The sequence below is a fragment of the Cyprinodon tularosa genome, unplaced genomic scaffold (genome assembly GCF_016077235.1).
Source record: "Cyprinodon tularosa strain WSP-4 unplaced genomic scaffold, ASM1607723v1 ctg1104, whole genome shotgun sequence".
Classification (NCBI taxonomy): Eukaryota; Metazoa; Chordata; class Actinopteri; order Cyprinodontiformes; family Cyprinodontidae; genus Cyprinodon; species Cyprinodon tularosa.
The window spans coordinates 194089-218561 of NW_024037899.1; the positions used below are offsets into that span (position 1 = coordinate 194089).

The 24473-nt window shown below is 37.9% G+C and overlaps 1 protein-coding gene across 2 annotated transcripts; it reads right to left on the reverse strand.

Moving 5' to 3' along the window:
- Positions 1 to 20419: 20419 nt before the first annotated feature.
- On the reverse strand, positions 20420 to 23342 carry LOC119791721 (gastrula zinc finger protein XlCGF8.2DB-like). Of its 2 annotated transcripts, none has more exons than XM_038298001.1 (2): positions 23287 to 23342; positions 20420 to 21409 (listed from the first exon to the last, which is right to left on the reverse strand). In XM_038298001.1, exons 1-2 carry the CDS (start codon positions 23300 to 23302, stop codon positions 20505 to 20507), a joined length of 921 nt encoding a protein of 306 aa, XP_038153929.1. In that variant the 5' UTR covers positions 23303 to 23342; the 3' UTR covers positions 20420 to 20504. The 2 variants fall into 2 exon arrangements, with proteins under 2 accessions (XP_038153929.1, XP_038153921.1); XM_038297993.1 differs by having other exon boundaries at positions 23155 to 23287.
- Between the last annotated feature and the right edge of the window lie 1131 nt (positions 23343 to 24473).

Sequence of the window (24473 nt, forward strand, 5' to 3'; positions counted from 1 at the left end):
AAACTTGGAAAAAAAGTCCAGTGGATTGTTTTAAATTTTCTTTTTTTGGTTAACCAGTCCAGTGCAAAGTTGGACTAATTAATTTGTTCTGAGTCCTTTATCTGAAGTGGTTGTGTATACGGCAAATAGGGCATTGCAAATAATGTATCTCCTTCTGTGTGGAGTGTGTATGTTCTTTCTTTTTTGAAGGGCGGTGATCCTTCAATCTTTAATAACCGTAGGCCAGAATAAAAACTATGCAATCTTGCAAAGGTCCTTAAAGAATTCCTTGCTAGACAACCTAAAAACTGCCCAGAATTAAATGATTTTTTATTCAATTATTAGTTTGGTAATTATTAGTTTGGTTTTAGAAAATGACATAGTAGAAAGATTGCTTCTGTGAAGGTCTAAATTGCATTATCTAGGCTCTGTACTGTGGAAAATACTGCACAGCAAGTTTTATTGATTTATCAAAGGCTTTTCAAAACTGTGGACCTGCATTAAAAACGCTTCAGCTCTGATCGGCATGCTGTGGGAATTTTTACAAAGGTTTTAAGAGTTACAGTGTTTTTCTGATGGCTTAAGCACATTTTTTGTAACTGTTGGCTATTTTTGCAAAACTCTTTCATGTTAGGAATCCAGTTTGTGTTGGTTGTTTGTGTGTTTTTCCCTCCCTCCACCACCAGGTGGTGCCCTGATCTCGTTGGCCTTCCTGCACACCTGCAGCTCGTTGGTTCATCACTGAAGAGTATTTGAGCGGCGGACTCTGACTACCTCGACACCAGAGTGTTTGCCAGTTTTGGGTACTCTAGCCAAGCTGAGTTTAGATGAGTCTACCGGCAATCTGAGCCTTTGTTTCTCTGAGTCTTACTTCGTTTTTGTCTTTGCCTTTCGGCAGGAAGCCTTCCTGTGTAACTGGATGCCTGGCCTTCTCTCCCTGAAAAGATTAACTGAGTTCACACTGAGCAGGGGAAAACTTACACACGTCCCTATCAGAAATCCAAGTGACAGTCCGCTCCATTGCTCCTCAGGGTCCAGCGAATTTCTACCTGTCCGCTCTCCAATGAGTTCCCTCTTCTCTGGATAAACCCACACCAACTGGATCAAGGAAAGACAAGAACCCCCTCAAACGTGAGTCCCGCTTCCACTGTGCTAAAGACTCAATCAGTTTTTCCTACGGCCTATGAACTGATCACAGTGATCACCAGTTCTCTGAGTTTCTGATTCAACTCCTGTACACTGAAAAAAAAATAGAGGTTGACAGAAGTTCATAAGTTATTACACTCAACTTAATGTCTCTTTTCATTTGTACAATGAAAATAACAGGCACACTCTTTTCTCTATGCATAAACACTCACCCGCACATGCGCGGCACAAACACGCATGCGCACATGCGCATTATAAACGCGCACGTGCGCGGCTTTTCCTTTCATCAGAACGTGAAAAACATGTGAACTCATGCTTCAACTCGGTGGCAATACACCACAAGGGAATGCTAACTCACGGAGCTAACCGCTAACTGTCTGTACTTTGCAGCACTCACCGGGGAAAGAAAAGATTCAGAAAACTGGTGAGGTCCCAGGGTTGTTCCTCCATGGTTCTCCAGATGCATAAAATCACAATGTCCGCCAATCTTCTCAAACACGAGGGAAAAAGGCTGTGCCCTTGAAGAAAGGGATAGGAAACCCCGTACCGTAGTGGGTGTGTCCATGAACATAAGCAGTGCGCATGCCCATGAGTTTACAGTTGAGGGAACTCAAAAAATCTTGTATAGGCGATTTAAAACTCCTTGTTAAACCAACTTCTGAGAATTTGAGTTGGGCAAACGTGTATTTATTTGTTAGATGTCAAATTTATATTTCTGAGTCGGATTACAATACAATTGTGTGTTAGAACAACAATTGCCATTTACTTTTTTAACAGTGTAGAGTCTCCTCAATAATCCTGTTAAACTTTTCCCCTGGTAATGGTTCTCTGCACGTGGGTCAGAGCTCTTAAATTGATCATGACAGAATACTCTGGCCAAACCGTTGAACCAGCAGAGGCCATTCAGAGAGCCATCAATCAGCAACAAACTGCCCTAACCAGACATAACACCTTGGTTAAATTAATCAACTGACAACTGAGTTAAACCGCCGAGTGACAGACTTAACCGAGGCTGTCCGTTTTTCTCTCCAGGTGAGCTAACCCCGCCTCGAGCTAACCAAGCTACTTTTCCTTCCCTTTCTTTCTCTTAAATATATCATGACATTTCAAACAAATAAAACGTTTCACCAAATCAGCAAAACACTGTGGTTCTCTTGCAAAAACTAATAAACCCTGCAAACCTTTGTATAAATTGTATTGTAATGATGCCAGTTACGGCGAGTTAATGCCGTCAACAGGTTTCATTTAACAAACACAAGCTTTTATTTCTGAGGCTACAGCTCACGCCCCTCACAACATGGCCAGCACACACAAAAAGCTAGCTCTTCAGTTAGCCTCGCTCAACCCGCTCAACACTTCCGGTCCTGGAACCGCTGCTCTCCCAGATCCCCCCCCCCCCCCCCCCCCCCCATGCGATATAACAGGCCTATCACATGAGAGCAGGAGCTAGTAGAGTCAGGCAAAGGAAATGCATAAAAGAAAGGAACAGAATACACATAACCATATGGTCCCCAATAGAACCAAACACAGAATCGTTACACCAGCCCCCCACTACAGAGTTCCTCGCCCACGAGGGAACAAACAAAATCATCGAAGCGTCTTGGGGCCCTTCTCGCCCGCTGTAGGCGGCCCCCCTGCAATGTTTCAGACTGCACTGACACAGCTTTGCTTTCACTTCATGCAGAAAAAGCATTCGATATAGTGGAACATAGTCATCTCTAAAAAGATCTCTCTCAATTTGGTTTTGGTAGTTGTTTTACAAGCTGGATTAAAATACTAATAATAAACCCTCTGCCTCAGTTATAACTAATAACATTCTATCTAAATAATTTAATTTCGATAGGGGCTCACGTCAACGTTGTTGACCCCTCCTCTTTGTGCTAGGAATTGAGCCATTGGCTATTGCCATAAGGAATAATCAAAACATTCATGGTGTCAGGATAAAAAATATTGAATCTAAAATTGGACTATTTGCCGATGATGTTATTTTAATGCTGCCAATCTAAATAACTCAATCCCCCAACTTCTTAAAACTATATTTCCGATTATAAACTTAACAAATCTAAATCCGCCATCCTATTTTTAAAAAAGGCTGAAAGAAGTAATCCTCCAATTCATACAACATTTCAGGTGGCAAAAGAGAGCCTTACTTACTTAAGCATAAAAATGACTCCAAAAATAGATGATTGGCTGGTTGGCTGGTTGACGTGACGTTGGAGGGGCGGACACAGGGCGGGCGATTGCTATAGGCGAGCTAGGCAATTGCCTAGGGCGACAAATGTGTTGGGGGCGCCCTCTAGCGTCGCCCTTAGGCTTATGTAACCTGCACAAGAAACCCGTATTTCCACCCGTATTTTATTTTGGCGGGTCAAACTGACAGCACCCTTTAAGTTCCGGGTCACAGGTGACTCGGATATGAATCGCTGTTGCTGCTGTCGCTGTGGCTAGCTGCTCGTCTCGGCGTCTTCTAAACTTATAGAAGAATACGGCTGGATCGAGGCTTACTAAGACGGCCGAAGGATTAAATTGGGTGTTTTCTGCCGACCGCTCGATGGTGAGTCGTTTAATTTACGTATTTTGTTTTTCTTTAGAAATAGAAGTGCGGTGGCGACACGCCCACTTAGTCTGTGCATTAATGACTGAAAAGTTTATTTATTGATTTAAAAGGTCATTTTCTTTTGTTAATTTTGTGGCCGAATAGATTATATATTGTTAAAATATTAAATAGGCCTTTTGATTTTTGTAGATTCGTCCTTTTAGGACAGTTTTAGTTACTTTTTATTAATTTTTGCTAACGGCCTATGGAAATCTGGGCTTGGTCATTTTTTTGTGGAGTTGCGCAACGAAATAAGAGAAAAAAAAAAAAAAACAATTGTTTATTGAAATGATATGGAAGTCAATTAAGTAAGTAATTGACTGCGTCAATATAATTTGAAAGTGCACTTTAATTTGATCTGTACTGGTAACTTTAATTTGGTCTGTACCGGTAACTTTAATAAGGTTAGTTAACTTAATTAGTTAGTTAACTTTAATAAGGCTAACCCTTTGATTTGAATCTGAATGTAACTTTAAATTTGATCGCGATCTTTAATTTGAAATTCATTTGAAAAATTCATGAGAAACACTTTATGGAATGTAGTTATTTATTTATTTTTTTGTAATTGTTGAATGTTTATTTATTTTGGATAACAGTTTAACAATGTTTAAACATGACAGCTAATTTGTTTTATTTTTATTTATGACCTTGTTTAGGTCAGGTTTTTTTTCCACCCCCTGTGTCACGTCAGGATGGCGAGCTACCGGATCACCGCAGCTTCGCTGTAGGATTTAAATGAACCAAGCTATTTTTTCATTCTGGACCTATTTGCCCTGGGTCATGGACAAACAAAACCCAAAACAATCAATCAGATATTGATTGATGGACTGTTGATCACCCTGGATTCATGAATGGACCAAAATAGAAACTCTTGGGTGACATCAGGGTTTATTGTTTTTGTTGCTGAGCTTTTTTTTTTTTCTTTTCCTTGTTGTGTTTTTGGTTATATTATAGAAAATCACTATTTTATATATATATATATATATATATATATATATATATATATATATATATATATATATATATATATATATCTCAAACTTGAATACAATAATTTAAACATACTTTTGTCTAACGGTATTTTGTTCACAGCCACGGGCTCCATAGACGAACCTATCTGAGTGCCTATTATATTTGGCTGTAGTCAGGCGCCTAGCCTTAATAAGCGTTACACTTACTTCCCATTAATCATAGAATTAGAAAAAAAGCGAATTAAACCGGTTATGAAGCGTCCGTCAGTGTCCTTACAGATGGTTAAGTGTTTTTGCACAGTCCTAACTTTGAGTGTGTAATAAATTATTTAAAATAATAAAAAAGAAAAGGTACTGAAACCTATTCTGGTATTTGTCTATGCATCACTCCAGAACAAACACTGCTTTGCACTCAATTTGCAATTTTGTAACACACACTTTGCACAACTGTACAGGTGCTGGTCATAAAATTAGAATATCATGAAAAAGTAGATTGATTTCAGTAATTCCATTTAAAAAGTGAAACTTGTATATTATATTCATACATTACATACAAACTCATATATTTCAGATGTTTATTTTGTTTAATTTTGATGATTACAAATGACAACAAATGAAAATCTCAAATTCATCATATCAGAAAATTAGAATATTGTGAAAAGGTTCAAAATTGATGGCCCCTGGTGCCACACTCTAATCAGCTAATTAACTCAAACCACCTGCAAAAGCCTTTAAATGGTCTTTCAGTCTAGTTCTATAGGCTACACAATCATGGGGAAGACTGCTGACTTGACAGTTGTCCAAAAGACGACCATCGACACCTTGCACAAGGAGGGCAAGACACAAAAGGTCATCGCTAAAGAGGCTGGCTGTTCACAGAGCTCAGTGTCCAAGCACATTAATAGAGAGGCGAAGGGAAGGAAAAGATGTGGTCGAAAAAAGTGTACAAGCAAGAGAGATAACCGCACCCTGGAGAGGATTGTGAAACAAAACCCATTCAAAAATGTGGGGGAGATTCACAAAGAGTGGACTGCAGCTGGAGTGAGTGCTTCAAGAACCACCACACACAGACGTATGAAAGACATGGGTTTCTGCTGTCGCATTCCTTGTGTCAAGCCACTCTTGAACCACAGACAGCGTCAGAAGCGTCTTGCCTGGGCTAAAGAGAAACAGGACTGGACTGCTGGTGAGTGGTCCAAAGTCATGTTCTCTGATGAAAGTAAATTTTGCATTTCCTTTGGAAATCAAGGTCCCAGAGTCTGGAGGAAAAGAAGAGAGGCACTTCATCCACGTTGCTTGAAGTCCAGTGTAAAGTTTCCACAGTCAGTGATGGTTTGGGGTGCCATGTCATCTGCTGGTGTTGGTCCATTGTGTTTTCTGAGGTCCAGGGTCAACGCAGCCACATACCAGGAAGTTTTAGAGCACTTCATGCTTCCTGCAGCTGACCAACTTTTTGGAGATGCAGATTTCATTTTCCAACAGGACTTGGCACCTGCACACAGTGCCAAAGCTACCAGTACCTGGTTGAAGGACCATGGTATCCCTGTTCTTAATTGGCCAGCAAACTCTCCTGACCTTGACCCCATAGAAAATCTATGGGGTATTGTGAAGAAGAAGATGCAATACACCAGACCCAACAATTCAGAAGAGCTAAAAGCCACTATTAGAGCAACCTGGGCTATCATAACACCTGAGCAGTGCCACAGACTGATCGACTCCATGCCACGCCGCATTGCTGCAGTAATACAGGCCAAAGGAGGCCCAACTAAATACTGAATGCTGTACATGCTCATACTTTTCATGTTCATACTTTTCAGTTGGCCAACATTTCTATAAATCCTTTGTTTTTATTGGTCTTCAGTAATATTCTAATTTTCTGATATGATGAATTTGAGATTTTCATTTGTTGTCATTTGTAATCATCAAAATTAAACAAAATAAACATCTGAAATATGAGTTTGTATGTAATGTATGAATATAATATACAAGTTTCACTTTTTAAATGGAATTACTGAAATCAATCTACTTTTTCATGATATTCTAATTTTATGACCAGCACCTGTAGGCACAATTCACCGCACAGCACTCTTTGTGGAACTGTAAACACAACTCAATGAAGCACTAAACAGATGCTGAAAACAGTACTGGTATTTCGCACGGCAAAAGTGGGGGGGGGGGGGCGCAAAACTCAATCTCGCCTAGGGCAACCAAAGGGCTAGAACCGGCCCTGGGCGGACAGGTCAACAGGAGACTATGATGAGTTCAGAAGAGAGGAGTCTTGGAACCCTTGGCATCTCGAGATGTTTTCCTCCAAGGCTGAAAGGACTCGAAAAATCCCAGAGGATCTGAAGACTTCCTGCCAAAGATTTACAAGAAACAAAAGGTAAGAGCATGAATAAACTTGAAAAAGTTAGAGAATTACTCAGCAAAGCTCTGAGTGCTAGAGTACCCAAAAAAGGCAAACACTCTGGCATAGAGGTGATGACTGTCAGCTGCTCATATTAGGTGATAAATGATTCCTTGCAGGTGTAGGTAGTTGAGACGCGTAGGCAAGCCCTCCAAGACAGAGTAACCAGATGGCACCATCTGGTGGACGAACTGTGGAACTGAAAAAGAAAACAAACTAACCCCACAAACTGGAACCACAACACTGGTGAACTGTAAAGTGCCTTGAGATGAAGTGTTGTAAATTGGTGCTATATAAAAAAACTGATTTGAATTTCATTGAATGAATAGATTTAGAAATTGTGCTACAAAAATCACGGCTTGGGTTTAAACATTCAGAAAAAAACTGTAAGCAAGGTTTGTTTGCTTTTGCAAGAGAACTAGAATGTTTTGCTGATTTGGTGAAAGGTCTTATTATTGGTGTGTAGAGTTTTGAATAAATAGGCAATAGTTACAAAAATATTTGATTAAGCCATGAGAAAAAAAACTGTAATAAGCAGGATGGGACATCAGACTAATGACACCTTTCACTCATTTAGATCCAGTTAGTTTTTTATTTTGTTAATGTCATCCTCAGCAATACAGTAGCTGTCTGTGACATCATTCAAATTATTAGCTGACCTAAGAACTGAACCTTTAATAGAGCAGAAGCAGCAAACTCTGTTTTGAAAAAAAAAAAAATAGCTTTAACTTTGTAAAGTTCACAGATTTCAATAAATGACAAAAGGCTATTTTCTGGTTATTCACAACTAGTTTTATAAGAACCCATATCCCTCACAGTATCCACTCTGCAGGAGAACTTTAAAACATGAAATCGGTTACTGATAGGTAAATGTCATGATTGAAGAAAAATGCATAACTGCTGGACTGCATCTCCAAAACTACAATATTGTTATTATCATACTCCTTTCTACCTCCAGTAGATATTTCAACATATTACAAGGATCGTTTTCAGTAGAATTTAGTAGAATTGATTTCTGTAACAGTATCTTAAAAGGGCAAAATAAAAATTTGATCAGACCGCTGCAGTTATTCATCAAATGGAGCACATTGTTCTGTTTTAAAATGTCGTCTCCTTGTGTCTAAGACAACAGACTTTAAAATTTTTTGCATTAATCATTCACTGAATGGCTGAGCTCTAGAATACATGATCAGCTGCAGCAACCTCTTGACCCTTTAATGTTTAGTGTTTTCTTTTTTCCTCTACTATGCCACTGCATTGTTTTTTTCCCTGTGTTTTCCTGTTATGTTCTGTCCATGTATAGGACTTTGAGTTGTCTTGTTACTGAAATGTTTCATACAAATAAACTTGCCTTGCTTTTTTACAATGGTTTACAATAATATCCAAATTATATGTGGAACAAAATATTTGGAAATTAGAATCAGCTTTATTGCCAAGTAGGTTTGCACTTACAAGGAATTTGACTTGGTGTTGATGGTGCAAATAAATTAGATATATATACAGAATCCAGAATCTATAGCTATATCCAATATAAAACATAAAATATTGTTTGCAATATATAGTATAAACTGCAGCTATGTACTTTATACACAGTAGACTGTACGTTAGTGTTACACAGGAGGTCTGGAGTTGCTACATTGTTGTAGCTTCTATGTCCTGAACAGAAGATGGAGAGAGGCAATGTCAGCGTCTCTGGGCCTCATTGATAAGGCTGGTAGGGGATGGGAAGAAACTGTTCTTTTGGTGTGATGTTTTGGTCCTGATGGACCACAGTCTCCTGCCATCCAGAGCAGTATTTGAAAGCGCGGGTGGCGAACCTACACTTCTAAAAGCCTCTGATGAACGGCTACTGGTGAAGAAACACATCTGGACACAGCAGCCCCAGTCCCCCTGAATGCCACACAAAATCTCTTTCAACTAAAACGTGGAGAAGCTGCATGTGGTGGAGAATCAAACGTCCAATGCCCGGAACAAATATTGAAGATCGGGGATGCCTTTTCCACAAACCCCTCCAAACAGAGTGATCGCTGCTCTGAATAAGCTGTGGAGCCTCAGGAAGCCCATAACCTGGGAGGATATGACAGCCAGGCGTGTTTATACACATTTAAAGGGTGCTGAGGTACCCTTAAATTGAATAATTGCACCCCTAAAATATGGATGTTTTTTTTATATTGTATGTGCTTTTTAAATTGAAAAAAGTAAAACAAAAACATTAAATATAGAAAAGTCTAAAAACTATATGTACTTGGTCTTAAAAAAATTATGTAAAAAGTATACACACTCTCCTATTAAAGATGAAAAAAAATCTGCTGCCAGTAAAATGGTAAAAATTCAATGAAAATTGTGCCATTAATTTTGAATAGAAATATTAACCATACACAAACAAACAAAAAAAACAGGTAAACCAACACGATGGAGCTCCTAAACTAAAATGTTCAGTCAGATTTCTACTCACTTAATGTTCATGAGCAAGGTGCTCTAATGTGTCTGGGACTGAACTGATCATTATTTTCTTTTTAAATCACAATTCATAGTCAATATTACAATCTAGCAAATCATAATTTTGTATGTTTTTATTTATATTTTTTCTTTTTTTTATTAGAATTAGTGTTGTTAATTTATCCTTTTCTTTATCTGGAGTGTGTCTAGCACATTTCTTTATATTTAGGGGCGGATTTACCATTAGGCTAAACTAGCCTGTTGGCTATATGGCCCCAAGTTCCTGGGGGCCCCATAAACCTTCTTTTACATGTATGGTTAATACAGGTATTACTCATTTGTGCATATTGATTATGTTTTTGATAATCTTTTCTCTAAAATGGCATATAAATGCTTTTGATATTAATGTCCCCCCTTAGTGTCCACCACATTGGATCAGTCCATTTTCTGGGCATGTGCAGAAAGGTCCAGTCAGCAGCAAACCCACTGAAAACAAACGGTTTTGCCAGCTTTTCCCTATGCGCCTTTGTCGCTTTATTTAGTGACTTTTCAGACCCCTCTAGCACTTTTAGTTAAAAAAACACTTATTTATAAATTACAAAATTTAAGATAAAATTCTTTATCTGTTTATTGGGCCTGTTTTATGTGTTGTCTTTTCAATTCAGAAGGCCCATGCATGTCTTTGCCTAGGGCCCAAAATTCCTAAATCCGCCCCTGAACCTAGCAATAAGCTGTAAATACAACTTTCATTTAGAGTAAATGACTTTATGATGTTTCCAAGGCAACAGCTAAATAGATTGAGTGACAGCTATCATCACATGGACGGTTCAACAGAGCTATGGCTGGATTTATCTTATTCTACTGTTTTAATTATAAGAAATATGCTGCTTTAGCTTTACAAAGGGTCATTCATGCTTACAGCAGTAAACTATTTCAGAGACTAGGTAACATTCCTCAGGCATGTAGAGCGCCATTTTCTCTCCAGTTTCCTAGCCTTTTGCTTCAAAATACACAGCTCTGCATTACACCAGGGAGCCACCTTTCCGTTTTTGAACTTTTTCTTTTTCAAAGGGTCTATGTTCTTTAAGCGTAGGCAAATCTACTGGGGTGGCATAGGGTGGCAAATGCTACTTTCACGACCATAAGGCGCACCGTACTAAAAGGCGCAGTCTCAGTTATGTGTGCCATTTCTGTATTTAACACACACATAAGGCGCACCAGACTATAGGGCGCATTTTTTATATACAGGTACATGTCCTCTACTACCTTTAAATACCTCTACTGCGTATTTAAAAATAGAGCGGGACCAAAACTGAGTATGACTGTGCTTTATTCATGTATTTATTACAAAGTATTAATCAAACCTGGGAGCTGGCCGTGAGACAGACACATCGCAGATGACACAGCGCTGTGATCACTTCTCTGAAACAGTTTATTGACGCATAAATTAACTTAAAATGCAGTAATCTGCCGGCAGAATATGTTCGCTTTTATTATCCTGCTGCCTGCCTCCTCGCGGCCGGCCAAAGGCTGCTGTTGAAGGGATTCCTACTGTCGGCGCAACGCTGGTATGTGGGGGTCTGAGACAGAAATAATATTAGAATGGATGATAATCTGGATGAACTGACTGCAATGATTAACTTTTCAGGTGGATTTTCTCACTTAAAAACATATTAAAACTACTTTATTCCCACTGATCACAGCAAATATAGCCGCAAGGTGTATTTATTACAAAGTATTATTCAAACCTGGGAGCTGGCCGTGAGACAGACACATCGCTGATGACACAGGGCTGTGATCACTCCTCTGAAACAGTTTATTGACGCATAAATTAACTTAAAATCCTATAACCTGCTGACAGAATATGTTCGCTTTTATTATCCTGTTATCCTTTTATAATCCTTTAGATTATTTAGATGAAAAAACACCTACCAGCCGCCGTGGTGAACCCGGAGGGGACTCGGCCCAGAGGCTGCTGTTGAATTAAGTTTTCAGGTAGAAAAATAGAGCGGGAGCAAAACTGAGTATGATTGTGCTTTATTCATGTATTTATTACAAAGTATTAATCAAACCCATCAAAGTCATCATCCTCTGTTTCTGAATTAAACAGCTGCGCTAAATCAGACATGCCAATTTCCCCATCTTCGCTGTCAGTCACTTTCCGTGCCGGGTGGCTCCTCGGAAATGATGCCGGGTTTTGCGACAGCTCAGACAACAGTGCCAGCAGACACGTTAGTCCAAGCATCTACAATCCATCCGCAAACGGTGGCGTTCCTTTCTTTGCCTTGCTGCTATATTTGCTGTGATCAGTGGCAATAAAGTAGTTTTAATATGTTTTTAAGTGGGAAAATCCACCTGAAAACTGGATAATAAAAGCGAACATATTCTGTCGGCAGTTTAAGTTTATTTAGGCGTCAATAAACTGTTTCAGAGGAGCGATCACAGCGCTCTGAATCATCAGTGCTGTGTCTGTCTCGCTGTCAGCTCCCAGATCAGCTTCTCTGATTGGTTGATGCAGCGCGTCCAGCAGCAAAACTTCAATTTTTCCATCCAGCGTTGGCGGCGCGTCAAGCACGTCAGATGCTTAAACGCTCCCGACGCGCTGCACCTGCTGCTCAAAACGCGCTGCGGGACCTTTTGCTGCACCTATACGCGCGTCAACCATTGACTTTGCATGTAAACTCGCTGCTTCTGCTGCACCTGCTGCATCCAGTTCACACCGATGTCGAGCGGTTGAATAACAGCAAGCACTGCGTTCATTTGTTTCACCGTGTTTTTCTCATCAGCTGTGAGATGGGCACGCATGGAGTCACATATTAACAGCGATGGTGATGAGTGGAAAAAAATCCCCTGGTCTCCTTACATTCACCTCCCTCAGCCACTCTTTCATCAAAAGTCCGCAGTAACAACACACATAGGGCGCACCGCACCAAAGGGCGCGCCGCACATTTTGAGGGGAAAAAAAGTCGTTTATATGCGCCTTATAGTCGTGAAAATACGGTAACTATCTATCGAGAAATTAAATCATAATGAAAGCTCAATGTTGCTAGCATAGCTGCAATGCTGATTTTAAGATGATAAAAATCAGGTTGCAGAACGTTATTTCTCTAACTATGATGTTATTTAGGCCTGACGTCTCAGGCTCATAAAGACATATTTGCGGTCAACTATGACAGAAAAGAGACGATCAAGTTTGGTTGAACTCAAATCAAAATGCACAAAGGCATTGGATCTAAATAAATTAGTGAAGCGTTTTGCTGAGCTACATGGAAATCACTGCATTCAGCTGTTATAGTCATGTTAACTTTCTGTTCTGCTCTCTGGTGAGCCTTTAGAGAGCTGCTACATTTTGTTTTGGCACCTGAGAAAATCTGATATTTCCTTTAATAAAACCAAAAGGGTTAAAGGTAAAGTTAAAACTGTGATACTGGTGTGAATCCTGCTTAATATGAAGCAGTGTTGTTTCTTTTTTGTATATATAGTATGAAACTATCCAGAATTGACCTGTATGAACCTATTCACAAAATGTTTTGGACTTTTACAGATTGGAAGCAAAAAAATTTTTTATGTTGCTTCTTTTCAGATTTGTGGAGATTTTGATGTAACATACAGTACCTGCCTTTTTGTTGATTTGTTGATACAGCAGCTCTATCTACAGCATATTTACATGCATGAAATGTCTCTTTCATGTTGCCTTAACTGCTGTATGTTAAGTTACTGAGGAACAAATGCGGTAAATGTGTGTTCAGAGTAAACAATACATGGGTGTCCAGTAGTAGTTTGGGTGCCTTGACCCATTTATTTCTGCTGTGTAGTTCTGCTCACTTTAGTCCAGCTCAGTCCATAGATCTCTGATGGGTTAGTTTTTCTTTCTATAGTTTCTTCTTGTGCAAATGCTGCAAAGCTGCCTCTCTGACAGTCAATCTCACACATCTGCGACTCAGCACCTGTGTCTTACCTTAATACCTTTCCTGTGATAATGCCCCTTTAGAAGTAATGTAATCATTCTTCTATCTCCTATGAGAGATCAAATTGTACAATGTATTTCTAATATGAACTGTTTCACATGAAACACTTACTGTACATACTATTCTCACCAAACTGTGATAACTGTGATTAAATTCAGTGTAAACAAATGCCATATGTTGCCACCCCTCAAAAAATTCCTGCCCCCTCTCACCACCCCATAAATATTTTTCTAGATCCGCCCCTGCTTTAAGGCAGTACAAAGAGAACTAGCAACCCCCTCAATAAAACCGTGAACCTGTGAAGGGCAGTAAACTAAACTTTTCCCTCTGCAGCACTGCTCAGCGATACAGAGGAGAAAATGAAACAGATTGTTTAAAATTTTTAACATAATTATCTTATAATGATCTGCTAAAGTGAAACCTTCTTTTGTGTGAGAATAACTTTGTTAAAGTAATCTTGAAGGTTATTAAAAAGTGGTCAGTGAGGACAGGGTTGTGAGGAAATACTGTTGTAAATGGCCGTTCTTTTTTATAAGCTGTAGCTCAGTTGGCAGTAAACTGCATGCAAAGAGTAAGACAGGTTTTCCTACCTTGCTGTTAGTCAGTGCTCAGAGCTTAATATCCCACAGACAAGAAAATGAAAGAAGGAATTCTGACATCATGAGGAGGGGCTTGCTGCATGGCGCATGTTTCTAAGTCGCTTGTAGAGAAATATCCTGGGCCGTGAGTAGCGAGGAAGCAGGAAACAATTCTTATGGGATGGAAGAGGAAATAATGAAAACGAAGAAGATTGGAAGAGAGTAGCGTAAAAAAAAAAAAAAAAGCAGAAAAGGCAGTTAGATTTATTCTTTATACATCATGTGCATTGTTACTTTGGTAGCCAGATTAGAGAGAGTAGATGGCCTTCCTTCACATTGTGGATGTCACTGTGTGTACAGAGGTCATCTAATCAGGGCAGCCTTTGTGTTTTTAAAAATACACAGGATATGCGCACATCTTGGAGCCGGACTGATAGAGGAGAGCTATCTGTAATCCTTGGGCATGGATGGCGTGTCAGTTTCTTATACAGACAACTAAGCATCCACCTGATGCAACACATAGACTCATGAGCTATAAGAAGGAGAAGATGACCTTGTTCGGGGCTCAATCTGCCGAACGCTCGCGGACGTGATTTTTGAGCCCACAGCTGTGCAAGCTCCAAGCATTTTTCTCCTGTAACGACCTGATCTGGAATAAACTCTATTTTTTACTCCTGTTTTATAGTCCTTCTTATCAGTTTTGTGCCTGAACGCGTTCATTGAACGAAAGTTCATGAACTCGTTTTATATTTTGGGCGAACGTGAACTGAACGTACTGCATTACTGCCTGATGAACGTTATTGTGAACTCGTTCATTCTGGTGTCTGTGAACGGCACGCTCTCTCAGTTCAACTTCGTTCAATAGGTTGCCAAATTTCTATAGTGCCCTCCAGGCGAAACCCCGGCTAAATCACACCGTAAACAGGCCTTAATATATAGAGGGGAAAACACCCAATCTGGCAACACCAGCTATCAGTGTCGTAGCCTACAGCCGCGTGCGTCATCAGAACAAAATGCAGCGTGGAAGCCATAGCAGCATGGAGGCGACAAAGCAGCAGTACGATCACTTAAAACAGTTTTATGACCAGGTGGTGGGTGAGGATGATGGCAACAATCTTACATTTCTCTGCAAACTTTGCCCGCCGGCTTTCAGTAAAAAAATCCACACTTAAACCTGCCTGGTATAATTTTCCAGGATTCCAGTATTCCTTTTTAGTATGTACTGAAATGGAATTTCAAATGTAAAAAAGTGATCATTATCCTATACTGATTAAAATTGGTTTAGAAATGCGTAAAATGGAAAATGAAAGCATAGAAAGATGGAAATTTGGAAATGTTGATTTGGAAAATATAAAATACTAAGTGATGAAGAAATTCAAAAGGTTGATATAAATTTGGATGTTAAACTAAATTTTTCGATTTGTGAAGCAATTTTAAGTGCTGCACATGAAACAATCTAAAGGAAAAGAGGAAAATATAAGAAGAAAATAGAACATGGTGGACAAAGGAATGTGGTGTTGCAATAAATCTAGAAAAAAAGCTTTTAGGATGTTAAAGAGAAATCTTAATTTTCTTAAATATAAAAGGTCACAAACTCTTGTTAAAAGAACTGTGAAAAATGCCAAAAAGGTTTATTTTTGTGAACTTTTGTAATTCGGTAGGTAGGGAAACAAAAACTTGTAAAGTTTGGGGTATGATAAACTGAATGAATGGAATTAGAAATGAATATGGTTATCCAGTTCTGAAAGATGGAAATGTTATTGCTGTGACTGAGGAGGAGAAGGCAAACATGTTGGTCAAAACATTTGTTAAAGTTCACAGTAGTAATAATTTAAATTCAGAAGAAAAAATGAGAAGAATTTCTACAATCAAAGAAAATGTTGATTTACTAGAAGAAAATATAAGATGTAATGACTTATTAAATTGTTCTTTTTTTTCTTTATTTGAATTAAACAATGCTTTAAGGAAATCAAAATATTAATCTCCAGGAAAAGATAATATTACTTATATTATGGTTAATAGGCTTAATGCTGCATCCAAAAAGGCTTTATTGGATTTCTATAATAACATATGGGAAGTGTTTTTTTTCCTAAGGTATGGAAAGAGGCAATCATATTTCCAATCTTAAAGCCAGATAAAGAGCGTTCAAATCCAGCAAGTTATAGGCGGATTGTTTTAACTTCACATATATGTAAAATAATGGAGAGAATGATTAATAAAGATTGATTTATCAACATTTCAAAGGGGATTTAGAAAAGGTAGAAGCACTATGGATCCTATTCTTTGTTTAGAACATGAAATTAGAAAAGGGCAAGTGAATAAGGAGAGTGGTGGCTGTTTTCTTTGATAGAGAGAAATCTTAGGATATAATATGGAAAGAAGGTTTTTAATTAAATTTAAAAAAAAAATAGGAATTAGTGGATCAATGTTTTATTGGATAAAAGATTTTTTTTAAGAGACAGATCTATACAAGTAAGAATAGGACAACATTCATCAGAAAGGTTTTTTGTTGAAAATGGTACACCACAGGGAAGTATAGTGAGTCTTTTGTTTTCTGTTATGATTAATGATACGTTTGACAATTTGGAGAGTGAATTGGGGTTTTCTTTATTTGCTGATGATGGAGCAATATGGAAAAGGGGGAATTTTTTTTATTTCATTGTTAGAAAGACACAAGAAACAAGTAATATCACAGAAGATTGGACTTTTAAACGGGGTTTTCAAATTTCTGTAAACAAAACAAAGATTTTATTTTTTGTACGAGGACGAAAGTGTCTGAAAGTTTAAAATTGCAAATATATAATCGTGAATTAGAAAGAGTAAAGGAATTGAAGTGTTTGAGATTATGGTTAGATGAAAACTTTACTTGGAAAATTCATCTTCAAAAAGTAGTGGATAAGTGTAAGAGAGTTTTTGGTGTTTGGTGGGGAGTGATTGGGGTGCAGAGCGGAAAGCAATGAAGGCAATATATTCTGGTTTAATAAGGTATGTATTTAAATATGGTAGTATAGCTTTTGGATCAGCATCCGATACACTATTCAAAAAATTGGATAATATTCAGTATCAAGCCTTGAGGTCATGAACACCTCCAACATCAGCTTTACTAGTAGAAATGGGAGAGCTTCCACTTCAGTTCAGAAGATTACAGTTAAAGACTTCTTATTGGTGTCATTTAAAGGGACATATTGGAAATCATCCATGTCATGAAATTTTAAAACCTAGTTGGTAAAAGGAAAAAAAAAAAAGATTTTAAATTTGTTTGGTTGGAATATAGAAAACATGACTTTGATTTAGCTAATACAAATATCAGTCAAACAGTTCCTCTTTCACCGGTTCATCCATCTAGAATTCCTAATATTGTTGTTGGTTTTACTTTGTTGGAGAAAGGGAAAAAAGAAAACCTAATAGATCCAATTTCAGTACAAATTCATTTAGACAATAAGTACTATGGGCATGTCCAAATTTATACAGATGCTTCAAAAAATTCCAATAGCAATAGTGGGGTGTTATTCATTGTTCCAATATTCAGTATTAAAAAATGTAAAATAATTACTGATGGAGTGCTAGTTTATGGCGTGAATGGTTGTTTGTGTGTCTCTGTGTTGCCCTGCGATGGACTGGCGACCTGTCCAGGGGGTATCCCGCCTCTTGCCCATTGACAGTTTATGCAGGAGAGATGATGGGAATCATTTTGGCTTTAGGATGGATTGAGGAAGTTTGTGCTGTAAGAAGGATAATATGTTCTGATTCAAGTTCATCATTATATTCAATATAAAACTAATCATTGTAATAGTAGACGAGACCTTTTATTAGAGATTACATTTTTATTTTATAGAATTTAGACAATGGGTTTAAAAGTTATTTTTACATGGATACCGTCACATATAGGAGTAAAAGGAAATGAGTTGGCAGATAAATATGCAAAACAAACAACAAAAAATGGTTATATTGATATACCATTTAGTGAAGAAGAAATTAAATCTATTATCAAACAAAGAGTTAAGGAAAGATGGCAAAAGCAGCGGGAAGAGGATAAAACTGGAAGGTGGCTTTACAGAATTCAAAGAAAAGTTGGTGCAATGAGGAGAACAGGAAGAAATAGAAACCATTATATCCAGATTATGTTTTGATCATACAAGGTTAAATAGTACATTATTTAAAATGGGAAAACATCCAACAGGAAATTATAATAAAAAATGTTTTCTTAGTCTGTTCTAAATATCCTATTGAGAGAAGGGAATTATTTAGTCAATAACAAGAAAATAAAAAGCAATTAAATAAACTTAAAAGATATTTTGGACTAACTTTCTACTTCTAAATGTTTTTTTATTTAACGAATTACCTTAAGAAAACAAAATTGATAAAAAGAATATAAGATTTTTTAACTTATTATAATTTTATTTCTTGTTTTGTGGGAGAATTTATATATAACATCCCGATCCACACTCCATTCCAGTAGATGGCGGTGATGCGCATCAATAAGTTGATTGCCAAACCAACTGGGCCAGAATACTACCTACATTATTTCCTAATCTAAGATCTCCAACAAGTAAAGGAGGATTTATCCAGTGGCCAGATTTGAACAGTCAGGCTCTAAAAAGCTAAAAAGATTCATGCTGAAGGAGGAGCAACAGGAAAGACTGGAGAAGACAGAAGGTGAATGCCTTTAAATTATTTATTTTAGAGCTTTAATTTGTCTGAAAGTATCAGAGAAAACATGGAAAATGATTGTTTTTAATTTATATGAAACCATTTAAAGAATTAAATATTTACAATCCATGAGGTTTTTATTGTTGCTCTTTCATCAATTTAGAAGTGATTACAATAATTAAAGCTACAGTGTGTAATTTTCAGCAACATCTAACGTCCAGACTGCAGACCACAGCAACATCAACATCCCCCCCCCCCCCCACCGCTTCTCCCCCCCAACAGTACGGCGAGCGTTAAGGGACAAAATGTCTTCCACGACGTCCGCATCACCTACCTTCTCAAGTGATGTGGTTTGTTTACATAGATAATTTTACAGATAGTATTTCATTAGTCTGTGTAGGGTATAGATTTCAGTACCGTCTCAGTTCATCTCTCTCAACTTGCCGTAGTTACTTTCGAGCGTAATGGGCGATCTCGCAATCGCTAGTTTGTTGGCTCTGCGCTGCCGTAGCGCAAAGATGTCAGCCTCCATGGCTGCGAGACCCGCTCCTATGTAATTATAAATAACGAATTCTAAGGCAACACAAATATTAAGGTTAAGAGGCTGAGCTCGTAGATGATGATAAATAACATAGTTATGTATAATATATTAGATTTCTGACTGTATATCCCTGTAATTATTACACACTGTAGCTTTAAAAACATCCACAGCAGAATATAGTACATAAAATCAGTTTTATAAAATAGGCAGTAGTTTCTTTCAATCATAGCAGTTAAATAGAACATCTACAGAATCAAGAACAAAACTATTAGAATTAGTTCAAAGGAAAATTATACTTTCAAAAGTCTTTAAAGGAGAAACTTCCCATTTCTAGAGGAGTGTCAGATTTCTTCAATACATTATTAAGAAAAGGGCTTTTAACCAAGTTAAAGCAGGTTTAAACTGATCAGCAAAAATGACAGCAACAACATCTTGTTTATCTTTTTAAACAAACACGTTTATTTGTTTTAGGACTTCAATTTACCTGAACTACAGACTCCAGCCTCTACACTAATTTCTTTGATGTCCCGTAGTTTAACCCCAATATATCCAGCTGATAGCTTATCATTTAGCCAAAAGTTTCTTAGTCCAAAAAATAAAACTTTTTTTATTTGAATAAGTTCATTCAGAAAAAGTTGTGTCACACCATGCCAAAAATGGCACAGTAGGGGTCCGTCTGGATTTGTTTTAATTTAGACATCTAGAACTTCTCAATTGCTTGTTGTATGGACAGCAAACTTGCTTCATCTGTAACCAAGATGTTGTCGTTGCACTTTATTATTTTTATTCCCTTCATCACAGTTAAAGTAAGAAATTGTGAATATAAACTTCTTTTTTATTGGTAGGGCAACATGATTTTTTGGCTGTTTAAATCTAATTTACTCAGGTCCAAAATAATTAACTATTAAATGTTCACAGCCCCATATTTAACCAGGACATGAATATTTACCAGGTTAACAATAAAACACTGTATCTGTTCTAGTTTCTATGTAAACAGAGCTGTACATTAATGCCTGTGAGTTTGTAATGCGGTGAAGGAGTTTCTAGATGGACATTTTATCACCAGTCAAACATGAAAAACGCCTCGACTGTTCATTCCTGCGGCGTCTAACTGCTGCGACTTATGTAAAACGGATTTTTTTAAATATAAATCATTCCACATCATGTATGAATAAATGTAATCTGAACACTTAATTACCTTCTTGTTTAAAACCTTTGTTACAAATCCTTTAGGAGAACAGCTTCTCACCTGTGTGAGTTCTCATGTGTTTTGTTAAATTACTTTTTACAGTAAAACTCCTGTTACAAATGGTACAAGAAAAGGGCTTCTCACCTGTATGAACTCTGATGTGTGAATCAAGATGAGATTTCTTAGTGAAGCTTTTTCCACAGAACAGACATTTAAAAGGCTTCTCATCTTTGTGAATTCTCATGTGAGAAGTCAAACTACTCTTGTCAGTAAAATTGTTTTTACAAACAGTACAAGAAAAAGGCTTCTCACCTGTGTGAAGTCTGATGTGTCTATCAAGACTAGATTTCATTGTGAACATTTTTCCACAGAACAGACATTCATAAATCTTCTCACCTGTGTGAGTTCTCATGTGAAAAGTCAAATTACTCTTTTGAGTAAAATTCTTCTTACAAATCTTACAGGCAAAAGGTTTCTCACCTGTGTGAGTTCTCATGTGAGAAGTCAAATTACTCTTTTGAGTAAAATTCTTATTACAAATCGTACAGGAAAAGGGTTTCTCCCCTGTGTGAATTCTCATGTGCCTATCAAGTTTAGATTTCTTTGTGAAAATGTTTCCACAGGACCGACATTTATAAATCTCCTGACCTGTGTGAGTTCTCATGTGAACCATTAAATGTTCTTTTTTCAGAAAGTTTTCTCCACATGTCGAACATGGGAAAGGTTTCTCTTCAGTCTCCTGTTTCAGAACAAGCTGCTCTTCATGCTCACTAATGGGGACTTCTGTGGTTTCCTCTTTTGTCCAGGGATGTTCTGGCGATTGCTGCTCTTCTTTTATCTGCAGAGCTTCTGGTTCCTCTTGTCCCAAACTGGAATTCCTCTCCTGTCCACAGAGCTGCTGGTCAGAGGAAACTTCCTCTTTTCCAACAGAATTCTGCAGGCGGTCTGAAAGACAAACACAGCAAAAAGACTTTCTATTGTAGGCTAAAGAAAGGACAATTCACTTTAATTATCTTTGTTTTTATCTAACTACACATAAGCAGACTAGAAATACATCACCCAGCATGCAATGCAGCTCTGACATTACAATAACAGGTTAAAACAGACTGGTTAATTCTCCGCCATCTGGCAAGGTTAGGACCTCCACTTTTATCATCAAAGCTTTAGAATCTCTCTAAATGGATTACTTGCAGATTCTTAACCATTAAAGACATTTTAAAACAATTTTTTATTTTTTTTTGCTGAACTGTCCAGGTTTCGCCATGCCTTTTACCCAGACACTGCTGGAGAAAGACACCAGCTCCACTGTGACATTATGGATAAGCCCCAAACGACGATAAGCACACACATTTATCAAAGAAGGCCAAAAGAAAAGGGAGGTGCTGTCCAGAAAGTCAGAGCTCCATCCCTTTCTGGTCCGATCCAACTCTTTATCTAACATTCTGTCTTCAGTGACGTCAGTACAGAGCTAGATTGTCTGACACCTTAGACACAATAAGTAGAGAAGATTTAAAAAGATGGTAAAAAGACATAATGCACCTCTTCTGAAGACACAACATGGGTAATGCAGAACATCTTAAGAAAAACAGGGTGAAGTTAACATAGATGACATTTTCCATCACATTATTCTGCAAAAGAAATGCTGACTTCAATCAAAACAAAAGTTCAACCTTTACCCTCCCGGGTTTATTTCTACTTCACTTTCAAGCCTAGAGTAAAAACTAATCCACACTACATTCCTGTGACAAACTTTTAGTTATTCACACAACAAAGATTCATGCAGCTCAAGCTCATCCTATTTGATGACTCAGTCCGTTTAAAATAAGAAAACACACAATTGCATTGTCTTATTTCAAGTGCATTTTATCTAAATATCTTATTTTAAGAGTAAAAAGAATAATTCCATTGGCAAATCATCTCATTTACCTACTCATATTAAGGGTAAATACACTAATTTCATGATATTTTTACTTCTAGATCGTGAGAGTCTTCGTTTTAGAGATCTTAGACTGCTGTGGCATCCTAAAGCGCTGGTTATACTCCTGCAGCAGTGAGTCGCAGTGAGCTTGAGGCAGACATTTTTGATTTATGCTCAATAACGAAGCATGGTCTGTGCAATACGCTGTGGGTCTAAATACGGCCAAGATGACGAGGAAGTGGGGGCGGGTTTAGTCCGACAACGGAGGGACATTACGGCGAAAAAGAGCGGGGATCCAGGTGGAAATAGGGTCCCAGCATTCTCTCGCGCCTCGCTCTTCTAGCGGGTCAAACTTCACTAGTTGTTTTCCGCCATTTCTGTCATAAAAACAAAACAAGTCGGCCTCCTGTCAGCGGCACTGTCTGCGGTCAGTTACAATTTGGGAGAGGTGCAGTGGAGTGTCTGCGGAGGGGGCGGGATGGCTTTTTGTTTACTAGAATACCTACACAGAGGACCTGGTTTCAAAATATAAATCAGTCTTTAGTTCTTGCATGTTGATGATCAAGTGTCATGAAATGACCACTGTCAGTGAAGGAGGCCGTGGAGACAATCTTTTTTTAATAAAAACAAAATGGAAAATTATGCTGACAAAGGAACACAAAATAATGATTTTAAGAGGTTTGTAGGTGGCTTTGAATTCTAATGTGTCTATCAAGTCTAGATTTCTTAGAGAACATTTTTCTACAGGACAGACATTCATAAATTGTCTTACCTGTGTGAGTTCTCATGTTAACCATTAAATGTTCTTTTTTAAGAAAGTTTTCTCTACATGTCAAACATGGAAAAGGTTTCTGTCTTGTATCTTCAAATTCTTGCTTTAGAACAAGCTGCTCTTCCTGCTCACCTATTGGGAGCTCCATGGTTTCCTCTTTTATCCAGGGATGTTCTGGTTCTTTCTGCTCTTCTTTTATCTGCAGAGCTTCTGGTTCCTCTTGGTCCAAACTGGATTTCCTCTCCTGTCCACAGAGCTGCTGGTCAGAGAAATCCTCCTCTTTCCCAACAGAATCCTGCAGGCGGTCTGAAAGACAAACACAGCAGAAAGACTTTTTATTGATGGTTAAAAAAGGAAACTTCAAATAAGAGCACCACACTCTGTCCTTGAGTTTGAGGAGATCCTGTCAAGCAACCGGAAGATATGAACTTCATTCTGGCCTAAATTTGTTTCCCCACAAACAATTATTAAATTCCACCTCTGCGTGGAAGAGACAGACCCCAGCTGAATGTCAGACGCTGAGCAAATTTTAAATGAGTTTCTAATTAAATTTCTCTGTTCTATTGTAGTAAAAGAAGCAGTAAGAAAGAGGAAAACAGGCCTAAATGATAAAGCCATCTGGAGCAGCTTTCTCATTTTTTTCCCTAAAAAGTAGCAATTCAGCATGGCCAGAGTGCTATATTCTTTTCTTCCTGTAATAATTGTTTGAACCATAAAATGAAGTGAGAACAGTAAAAACAAAAATCCCAGTGCCAGAAGAATTCAGTTTTTATTAAGTCTAGGCTGTACCGGAGTATGAGGTGATCCCTTACATGGAAATGCAGCATCCCATTCTGGACACGTGAAAAGAAAGGATAGGATACTTGATTTCACTGCAAGAGACATTTGACCAAACCAAAGAAAGATGCTCTGAAGAAACGAAGAAAAAGAAATTTAACCAAACAAACTAAAGAAACTCCAATAGACTGCATAAAGGAGATGGTTCAGATGGTTGAACCATATTAATATTGATTTTTAATTTGACATTTTGCTTGAGTTGCTCTGCTATCTTTGCTCTGTCAGATAGTTTACTAATAAAAGATCATTGCACATTAGCATATGTGTGGAAAGAACATTTAGGCGATATGGCCTATTTGAAATATAGATTTTCCCCCCTACCTCTTAACATCCACCCGATCGCCGGCACTCCTTTGTGCATATTTACATTATACACCATTATACACAGTAGTACACTTGAAAATAACACTTTTACCAATAGAGAGATGTTATACATCCTTAGAAAGCTTAGATTCTCGACAATTCAACAACCAAGTTAAGTT

Bases quoted from the DNA above. Each gene is read 5' to 3' on its own strand.
- LOC119791721 (XM_038297993.1), bottom strand. From the start codon at position 23,179: ATGGTTAACATGAGAACTCACACAG. The intron at 21,410-23,154 runs GTAAGACAATTT...TTTGTCTTTCAG, and splicing joins TAACATGAGAACTCACACAG to ACCGCCTGCAGAATTCTGTT.